The sequence below is a fragment of the Salvelinus namaycush genome, chromosome 7, assembly GCF_016432855.1.
Source record: "Salvelinus namaycush isolate Seneca chromosome 7, SaNama_1.0, whole genome shotgun sequence".
Lineage (NCBI taxonomy): Eukaryota > Metazoa > Chordata > Actinopteri > Salmoniformes > Salmonidae > Salvelinus > Salvelinus namaycush.
In genome coordinates, this window is record NC_052313.1 from 40,012,633 (window position 1) to 40,023,621 (window position 10,989).

The following is a 10,989-nucleotide window of genomic DNA, read 5'->3' on the forward strand; positions in this document are numbered from 1 at the left end:
TGATGTCTGGTGAGGACCTGCCTTTACAACAGGCCTACAAGCCCTCAGTCCAGCCTCTCTCAGCCTATTGCGGACAGTCTGAGCGCTGATGGAGGGATTGTGCGTTCCTGGTGTAACCAGGAACAGTTGTTGTTGCCATCCTGTACCTGTCCCGCAGGTGTGATGTTCGGATGTACCGATCCTGTGGAGGTGTTGTTAAACTTGTTGTTACACTTCACTTTTAGCTTCCTATGCCAACCGGAAGTGCCTTAAAATGGGGTCATAGGGGCTGTTTCGAAGGGTTAAAAAGGTCCGATGTTTCCAAAACTTGTGTGATTAGGCAACCCTCATGAACTGTAAATCAGTCATTTCAGTCAAGGAGATGCCCGCTTGACCATAGCTCGCTCGGTCTGAGCGCAGCGACCGTGGAAAAAAGTAGGCCCATAATGAAGCCTGGACCTAAATTTCAAGTGCTTTTGGGTGACAGCGAGAGAACCGTTAGGGTTAGAAGCACAATTCGACCTCAGGAACATTCCCGAGGTCCTCCCGATCTGTGCAAGCCTAACCTTGACCGTGTGGCATTAACCCTTAACAGTTTTTATTTTCATATCACCGTTTACAATGACATCTCTTCCCATATGAATACATTGCCTGCTCCCCTAAATTCAACCTGAAGCCTATGTGGGTTATGAATGCCTGATGAACCTGTCTTCGATGACAATTCATCAGGCCACTATGAGGTCTACCTGTGTTGATTCTAAGCTTCCTGGAGCAACCGGAAGTGGTTAAATTCACCCTAAAGGTGTTTTGATGTACCAAACCTGCAGTTTGTGAAAATCACTGCATTCAACCCTGTGTAAATCAGTCAATTCTTAAGAACAAAATAGACACACACACAAAAAAAAAAAAAATGAATGTAGTCATTTATAAATGCAAGATTTTTGCGCTGTGGCTTCAATACAGCACCCCCCATTTTGAGTCAAAACTCCCTGAGTTGGTCTGCAGCAATCTGCAGTTTGGCCCTCTTCTCATCACCAATTACATCAGACAACACAGACCATCTACCATCCTGGAAGCTCACTTGCATTGAGAATACTACACCAGCTGGGAGGTTGTACTGTCCTGCAGAGAGGCCAAGAGAAGACAGATATCAGGGCCTTTATTCATAAAGTGTCTTAAAAAAGGAGTGCCGATCTAGGATCAGTTTAACCTTTTAGATCATAATAAATTAACAGAGGACGGGACCTGATCCTAAATCAGCACTCATACTCAGACACTATGAATACTTCATAGGCTTCATAGGCAGCACTTATTTAGTATGCTTACTTACTTTCTTGTGTTCTTATTTATTGTATGTTTTTGTTATACCTTGTTATTTTTAGTATTACGTTTGTTATTGATTACTGCATTGTTGGGTTAAGAGTTTGCAAGAAAGGCATTTCACTCTACTTGTGCACGTGACATTGAAACTTATCCTGAAACACACATGAAATGCTGATACAATATATAAAATTACTACATACCCTGGTCCCAGATCTTTAGGTGCTGTAATAGCCAAATCCTATGGCTGTTGTCAATGATAATGTTACAGCACAAACAGATCTAGGATCAGGCTTAATGATGCAGTCTTTCTATAGCTAAGTCATGTCAATGACTGAAGGAGTTGGCATGTCTGCACAAACAGATCTGGTACCAGACTAGTATTATTCCCTCCTACCTGCAACTGTCACTATGTTGACTTTTAACCCTGCCTGTGCTGAGTATGCCTAAGGAGAGGACCTCCTTAGCAGAAGAGTTGCAGTTCCAGGCCTTTAGAACTGCAATGATCCCATTAGAGTCTGATATGGCTGTAGCCCTCTGGGACTTGGAGGCTACAGTGGCACGTTGGGAACTGACCAAATTCAGGAAGTCAGACTGTAGCCATTTCCTTTGAGAGAAAAAAAGGTATTCAAAGTTTGGGTGTACTATGTGTGTGTTAGAACTAGAGCACTGATGACAGGGAGGTATATTATCAAAACTTAGTGCAGTGGTATTTTATGGTAGTTGAATATAGGTATGAAATAGCACAGGTGAAGACAGCTTGTCTGTCGAAATGTTGGACATACAATTTTTGCATCTGAGCTCCTAGAGTGTGCGGCTCTCCTTTATTTTTTTTAATGAAATAGCACAGGAACAGTAACTTCGTCCCAGATCTGACTGTGCTGTCTTGCCAAATCCTAAGGACATTTTGGCATGACAACGACCATAGGGGTTGGCTCTACAGCACAAACAGATCTGGACTAGAGGAACAGTACAGACTCATTGATAAACATAATTTGGCAATAACGTATTGGCAAACAGTTAAGTTACCTGTCATATATAATCTCTAGGACTGGCTGAGAAAAATCTGATGGTCCCCAGATGGCCCTTTCATATTGGAAAACCTTCGCCCTCTGCAGGTCAACATGGGAACTGCCGCTGATGTTGCCCCAAATGATGACATCTGTCACATCTGACAGAAATGATCAAGAAGAATCACATGAATGTTTGAGGGGTTTTTTCTCCAATTTAAGGTGAATATGTTTATCCATTTTATAGATACAAATGTAATGGTAATGAAAAAATGAAGGCAAAAAAGTTGATTTGAGGAAAGTTTCACTTGGAATGACTGGGATATGTTGTCTACTTTAGTTGAATGCACTGACTAAGTCACTCTGTATGAGAGCAAAATGTATGTAAATGTACAATTTTGATTTGTTACCTGCAGTCTTCACAGACAGCTTCTGTGCAATGTGGACTCTGGCCTCGTACTCCTGTTGAGTTGCCATGCCCACAAAGTGTCCACTGTCAACCGAGGGAGCATTCTCTAGCAAAAGGGAGCACTTCAAGTTAACCAAGGAGTTCCCAGCCACAATCACTGCCACGTTTATGTGCACCCTTTCGTCGATGAGGCGCCCATACTGTTGGTAACGCTCCGACACCTTTCTCACCTTAAAAATAATATGTTAATTTAGCAGACATTTCTATCCAAAGCAACTTAAAGAACTGTCAACACTGACAGTCAGGGACACATGTTCAGCGTATGTGGAGTGGATGATACAAGAATCCAACCCACAACCCTGTGTTGCCCTGGTGTTGCTTGCACCGTGCTCTAACTAACCCACGAGCCATTCAAACTACAAACCTTGCTTTCTTCCTCGTCCTCCCCTCCACCCTCTCTGTCCTCAGGCCAACTTTCATCCAGGAGGATGATGAAGTGTGCTTGTTGGAAGGCCTGGTGCAGCGCTATGTAGACGGTGACTTTATGGAGCTGTCTAGGTCCTCTGCCTATGACTTCTGTACAAGACAAACATATTTGAGCCAAACATTTTCTATATTTTTACTTAATATTTTCAATGGCAATAGAAATGTCACTTTACTTCCTGAATTGACTCAATTGAAATGGAATTGATCCCAGCCCCGCCTCACATTGAGACGCAGCTAGCTACCCTACGTACCTGCTGATCCATATGTGCAGTGGCTTGATGAGGCTCTGATGGTACACCTCCTCCTTCATGCACAGCTCCTGCTTCTGTCTAGCGAGCCGTTGAGAGAGCGTGAGGGGAAAGAAAGCCTCAGAGCACGTGAGGAATTTGTCTTCGCATGCATTTCACACAGCCACTAGCACAGAGGTGGCTGCCTACTGCGCGCAGGCCAGTAGCCTAGGTCTCAGAGCATAAAATGAACAGCCACTGTGGCAGGTAATGTAAAAATCTACCAGCCAAAATATATTTTTTCCCGCAAAAATTACACTAACAAAACACAAAAAATGTATGAACATGCTTTGTAATGTTTCTAAAACAATACATGTATTAATAGTTAGAAGTAATGTTGTATATTATTTCATTTTCTTCTTTTGTGATCTGAGTCTTTTAACCAAAATATCACAGCTGAGACAAACATTTTCACGAGGTTACGCTCACGAGGTTACGTTGGTAGAGCGACTCAATACATGTTTGTGCCTGCTGTGAGATTAAGTATTAATAGTAGAAGCATTGTCTTCTCTTCCTTGGCAGTTGAAACTCTAACATAGAAAACAACCTAGCATGTGAACAAAACAATGTCAATAAACAAGAAACACAAGGACAAAGTCTCACTTAAGTAGACTTTTATGCCTGTGCGCAGCGCTTCTAAAAATGATTACTCATCTCTTCACGTGCGCACAGCCCAACAAGGCAGTGTTGCCGCGCAACGTGGAAAAGGCTATATAGGATTCGTAGTTCTTTGACTTGGTACGATTAATTTACCAGCTATTAAACAAAATGGCGGAAATACTTTGAAAACAGCTACTGCAGCATTTATTTGATAAATTATTGTCCAACTGCCCGACTAAAAAAATATCGGTCGACGAAATGGGGTCACCTCTAAAAATCCTAGATCAGCATTCTTACTCTGAGATTGTGAATGGGCCCTGACCAGTAATAACAATGTTTCTATTGCCAAACCTCCATCCAGAGAAAGGCCCTGTCATTGGCAGACTAGTTCACTCTTCCGAACTCCCAAATGATCACTACGCTGGCCTCCATGGGCTTCTGTCTCAAGCCACTGTTGGCCGTCTTGCAGCAGAAAGATTGCAGGTGAGACACAAATCCTACATGCCAGACTTGACTGACTGGAAACCAGTGGACGTAAACCACTGTACTCTGCCTAATGTGTTTGTTTCACAGGATCAGTTATAAGTGTGTCGGCTCATCATTCCCAACTAAATGGTGCAACTATTTTTTATGTGAAAGACTACTGTACTCTTTCCTTCCTCACTCCTGCATCACAGAGCACGTCCACGGAGTCCCCTTCAACCCCTGGTGGATGTGCTGAGGGCCTATAAGGAGCTGCACTACAGAGACGTGGCCCTGTTCACCGCCATCTCTGACTGCGTGCGGTGTGGAAGGTCTTTTGCAACACAAACAAACATGGAGGAGAGTGAACGTGACACATGGAGCTCGTACCTGAAAGAGGGGCTACTTCGGTCGCATGGCCGTGGTTTGGGTATGAAAAGTCTGACACGGACCAGAAAACCGCCCTCTGCCAAATATGCCGCAGGCCGGTCCCGACAACAGGCTCAAACAAACACCACTAATCTCTATTACCAGTACGCAAGAATCATGTGAAACAGTTCGGAGAGAGTACGGATGAGACCCAAAAAAGTACAGTTGAGTGCTCAAAACAAACCCCCGACTCAGACGTTGCAGGAGGCTTTTGCCCGCGGCACACCATACGGCAAAGAATTACGAAGATGGAAGGAGATAACTGCTGCCGTTACAATTTACATCTGCAAAGACATGGCCCCAATTTACATGGTCGAGAAACGGGGGGTTCGTGAGTTGGTGCTAACACTCGACCCAAGGTACCAAATGCAAATTGATATGTGACACATATTCATTCCAAAATAATGTAGCGACCCGCACAGACAGCTGTGTGTTATGTGTTAGGCTAGTAGATGGTTGTGTTGTACCTACCAGTACCCAGTGTTCGCGGGGTCCGACATGTCAATCAACCTGCTATCTGCCAATCACGGGAATGCCTGGAATGTTCTGATTCCGGGCATCCTGGCGGTTGGCGGAGTGGCGTGGAGGGGGGTTGTCCAGGGGGATGGAGCATTGGAAGTTAAGACCAGGTTTAGCCTTTGTTCTCTCTCTTTTTACGTCTGGGCTTCACAAGAGAAGGTCCTGATTGGCTTGTGGGTTATCTTTCATTTATTTGGCGTGGGCTACGGCCAAACAGTAGCCTGTGTAAAGTTGGTTTAATAAACCGTCCATTCGTAAACTCAATCCTCTGTCTGGACAGTTGTTCTTTTATGATCTAGTCAGGTCATTACAATAACATGCAAAACAGGTAAGCCTCCCCAAAAATAAATAAATATATATTTTAGGCATATTTGATTATTTCTCCTTTTTATTTAGAACCTTTGTGCAAATTTTCAATTAAGCATGTAACAAAATATAATATATCAATGTATAAAATCTAAAAAGGTAAATAGAAAACTCTTCAACTATAGTTGCAAACAAAATAAATATAGGCCTAAAATATATATTTATTTTGTTTGCAACTATAGTTGAAGTGTTTTCTATTTACCTTTTTAGATTTTATACCTTGATATATTATATTTTGTTACATGCTTAATTGAAAATTTGCACAAAGGTTCTAAATAAAAGGAGAAATTATAAAATATGAGTAAGTACCTTTTATTTGTTGAGTTTAATTCAAAATGTAATAAGAAATAGGCCTTTACATGTGGTCATTTTATATAAACTATTTATTCATTCAATTTATATCGTGATGTGTAGCGTTATCAGGATATGAAATTACCTATATCGGATATGAGATTTTGGCCATATCGCTCAGCCCTGCTGTGTACTATACTATACTACTGTATACTATGGTATAATTGACCATACTACAGTATTCTATACTACACTATATATACTAATACTATACTGCTTACCCCCTTAGCTACACGATTTTGAGTAATATTGCCTATATTCTTATTTGCTATAGCCTATTTCAATTCATGTTATATTTACAGAATGCAAGAGAACAATGTAGACATTTTTAAGTTTCACCAAAGCAGCGCTAAATGTCCCGTCATAAAATGTTTTAGTTTTTTCTCTCTCCAGTAGCTGATGATTTCTCCAGCCGCTCTATTTCATGATCAAACAATTAGCCTACAACTCTGTTAGATTATCTCAGAAAGTTGTAAATTGTTTTTGAATAACCTACAAATATGGTAGGCCTAACGTAATATTGAGAGAGGAGAAACAATAGCAAGATGTAAACATTTAATGAGAAATTTGAACAAAACTTAGTTGATCAATGTATTATGTAACAGAAATAATGCATGCATGCAAGGTTGTAAAAAAAAATCCATCTTTGCCATTGTGAACCAAACTGTCAAAAGTCTAATCCTACTAATTTAAATATCATAAAAGCATTAAGACCAATTAAAGTTATGAAAAGTATTTACCAAATATTCTAATAGTGTTTGTCCTAAAGTTTCTGCTTTTAAATGTGAACAATTATGTAAGTTGGAGTCTGCTTTTCTCAATCACAACTTTATTTTGAATGACAAATTTATATTTCAGACCACAAGAAGTGAAATTGTGCAAACAATACCAAGATGGAAAAATCGAGTTAGAAATTTAAAGAAAACTGAGGCTACCGCTGAGGAAAGCTTGTGAAAGAAAACGATCTGTAGCCTAGTTGGCCTAGGCCTATTTCCATATTATTCTAGCAACAGCTTCTACCCCCAAGGCATAAGACTCCTGAACAGCTAATCAAATGGCTACCCAGACTATTTGCACCCCCCACGCTGCTACTACTCTCTGTTATTATCTATGCATAGCCACTTTAACAACCCTACCTGCATGTACATAATTATCTCAATTACCTCGACACCGGTGCCCCCGCACATTGACACATTGACTCTGTACCGGTACCCCATGTATATAGCCCCGCTATTGTTATTTACTGCTGCTCTTTAATTATTTGTTTTTCTTATCTCTTACTTTTTTTTAACTTAATTTTTTTTAGGTATTTTCTTAAAACTGCATCGTTGGTTAAGGGCTTGTAAGTAAGCATTTCACTGTAAGGTCTACCTGTTGTATTCGGCGCATGTGACAAATACATTTTTATTTGAATGTGCAACCTACCTTAAACTCATAGTAGCCTAGGCCTAATAAGAGAGGAGGATTAGGAAAAATGTGAATCAGTTTATAATTATGCAGTTTTAAGGACAGCAGAGTTGCTTGCTCTGCAGCCCATGATATTGACTGTCACCTGCTCCATCTGCACGCTTCAGCACACACAGACATGCCCGCCCACCTCTTTCATGCCACAGCTCCACCTGAGAGGAATAGGCTACTAGAAATGATTTAGCTCCACTAAATATATTTTGCCAATGTTGGGATTGATCTCATCCCTCCCGTAGCATGCGAGCTTGTGCTCGCTTCTTTTTTTATCGTGGGGAGGGGGCGGTTGGCCAATAGGGGGTGATACCATCCTATAGCACAATGTTTTAGGAGTGCATAATCACGATGGGGAAAAGGTTGATATCGCCCAACCCTAATACAGTTACATAGATTTATGCAGCATGGGAGCACTGTTTCTGATACACCGGCCTTTGATAAGATTCCCATAGCTTCTAGCACCTAGAATACTGTTCAGTGGTGATATTGATCCCTAAGAGTCTGTGTTTGAAGTCGTAAGATTACTCCCCTCCTCTAACACTCTTCTCCTCTAACATGTTCTGTCGATTGTAAGTGATTCTCTTCCTGTCAGCGTTTGAGGATCTAGCGTTCTGCCCCACGGCCATGTTGGACGCCTTCGCAGAGAGAGTGACCATGAGCCCGGACGCCCTGGGGCTCAAAGACATCCTCAGCATGCTGAAGACCTACTCGTCCCTAAACCACAACCTACAGGGCTACAGAGAGCCGTGAGTCTCCACCATAGAATTAGAATGTACCATAGAAATAGAATGACATTGCTGACATTTTTATTTCTATGGTCTCTAACTCGCCATACCATCTCCTTTTCCCTCCTCCCTCTTCTCTGCATTACCTTAATGTGCGAAGTTAAAGAATGGCTATCTGTACTTACAGAGGCCTAGACCCTGTTCGAATACCTTAAATGCAGGCTTCCATTGTTCCCACCTTAAGGTACAGTATTTACTGATTCGACTAGGTTGGTGAAAGTTGAAGCAGTAGGGTGGAAACTATGTATCTCACTTATTCAATTACTTACAGATCAATAGTTACCGCAAGAAACAGAGGAAGCAAGGCTACATTTTGATGGAACCTATAGTAATCTCTGTGTTTATATAGCACTTTTGCAGTGTGCACAGCTACAGCTGTATTTGTAAATGGAGATGGGTTGTCAATCAATATTCAAAGCAGCCACATAAGTCGCATTATACAAATTACCACCATATCCCGCTGAATGCAACCTAACTCGATATGTTTCTCTTGACCTGACTGGTTTCTCCCTGGCCATAGGTTCCTGGTGGGCGTGACCCATGTGGTGGTGTCCTACCTGCCCAGATGGCTGCCTGCGAGCTGCTGAAGGTGGTCTACTGCCTGAGTCTGCTGGGCCACTTCCCCGCCGCCCCACTGGAACAGCTGCTGCAGCAGGAGACACTGGAGGAGATCAGTGCCAGAGGTCAGGCACTGTCAGCCTAAATTAAGATGCTCATATCTGATTAGATTTTCAAATAATTCGATTTAGAAAAAATACTTATACATCATTATTAAACATTATTATACATCTATTATACATTATTATAATACAGATATGGGTGTAAGCAATATGGCAATATTTCTACCCAGCCAATAAGAAGGCAAGAGGATGCGATTACCATCTTACTTAAACCTATCCAACCAGCTGACCCCTTGTCCTCCATGTCCGTACAGGTGGGCGGCTGCAGAAGGGGATGGGAAAAAAGCTGCAGATAGTGGACCTGTGTCTCAGGCTGGACCGACCTCTCCCTAAGCCCCTGACCGTCCCTCCCGAGGCACTGGGCTCTCCAGCCCCTAACGACGTGTCCATTAACCCAGGGCTGTCTATGACCCTGCAGAGCATCACCCAGGAGTGCTGCTACAGGAGGGTGTGATGGTCAAAGACCTATACTTCATAGGTAAATAGGACCTCACTGTTAGCTTGGTCCCAATGTTCCCTCAAAAAAATTTTAGGCACTGAGCAAATTTCAGGTCTGCTGAGCGCAAACTTGAAGGTTGTGAAAATTCTGTGCAACCTACGGCGCGCGTTTACTGTGACCACAGGCTGTACCCGCTTTAAGTTAGTTTTTTAACAGTGGCCAAGTAGACTACTATTTAATCAAAATGTAGGTCTACCAGAGTGGCCTACCATCAAAAACTATGGAGAAAAATGCACCCCAAAACGTTTTATTATGGAAATAGCTGTTCTATCATTCAGCCTACAGTAGCATCCAATGTGTGGTGTTCATTGTAGGCCTACATTCCATGAGACTTTTGGGAAAAAAACATGCAGGGCTTGACATTAACCTGTTTATCCACCAGTCCTTCAGACAAGGAGGTGACTGAATGTTGTTGTTTGATGCAAGAAACCACTTTTCAAAATAAAATGCATTATTATTCCCATACCATTATTACAGAGAATCAGACAAATTATGCTACCCTTTGCCTGTTGGCTACAACACTGCCCCTTTAAGACAAAAAAAAAGAAGCTCTTTACCTCACTCGTTTTTCAAAGATGGCTAGAAATGCACACATTTTGTTCTCTTGTAGGACACAACCACTCATCCATTGTTGACTAGTGTTAGGTTCTAATTTTTCAGAGTAAATAACTCTGAAAAGAGTAAATAAGAGAAGCTTAACCAAGTGTAATTCTTCCCAAAGGGTCGACACAGCTGTATTCAGACAAAGGCATGTTCCCACCACTACACGTATATATACTCCACTTGGCACCCCTCCTTCTCTCCAATCTTACATCTTATGGTTTGACAGGAAGAGGGTAATAGGATAATAAACCATAATTTCTCCCTTCAGGGGATCTGACCTGACCTCAACCCCTCCTTCGCCTAATCCACAGATGTCCATCCACTTCCCCTATAGCAATCCTGTGACCTCCTCCCGTCCACCCAACACATTCCAAAGCCATCTGTCTTTTTACAGAGAACCATTAACCTCTGGCATAAAAACCAGTCTCCTTTATATACTATGCTAATGCGTATAACAATGTTCAAAGTTTACCCCGAATCCAACACCAGAAATGAGCTATAACTGGGCTAATAACTCACTAACTAGCAAAGAATATGAACAAATGTGCACAGGTGGCTACATGCAACTTTCGCTTTGATCTCAAAACAAGCGCATCTACTCGCTAACGCTCATGTTGTAAACACAGTCCAGTTCAAAGTGAATGGCACAGATCCATATATGACAATGGCTATTTGCAAATAGGCCTACTGCAGCTCTGATTGGTTATGCCACACCGGTTTGTGTAGAGTACGGGTCGTGACTG

The 10,989-nt window shown here is 42.0% G+C and overlaps 1 protein-coding gene across 1 annotated transcript; it reads right to left on the minus strand.

Moving 5' to 3' along the window:
- Positions 1–958: 958 nt before the first annotated feature.
- On the minus strand, positions 959–3,467 carry LOC120050717 (putative malate dehydrogenase 1B). Its single transcript, XM_038997281.1, has 6 exons — positions 3,452–3,467; positions 3,143–3,294; positions 2,720–2,948; positions 2,329–2,470; positions 1,726–1,906; positions 959–1,096 (listed from the first exon to the last, which is right to left on the minus strand). Exons 1-6 carry the CDS (start codon positions 3,465–3,467, stop codon positions 959–961), a joined length of 858 nt encoding a protein of 285 aa, XP_038853209.1.
- Positions 3,468–10,989: the final 7,522 nt, after the last annotated feature.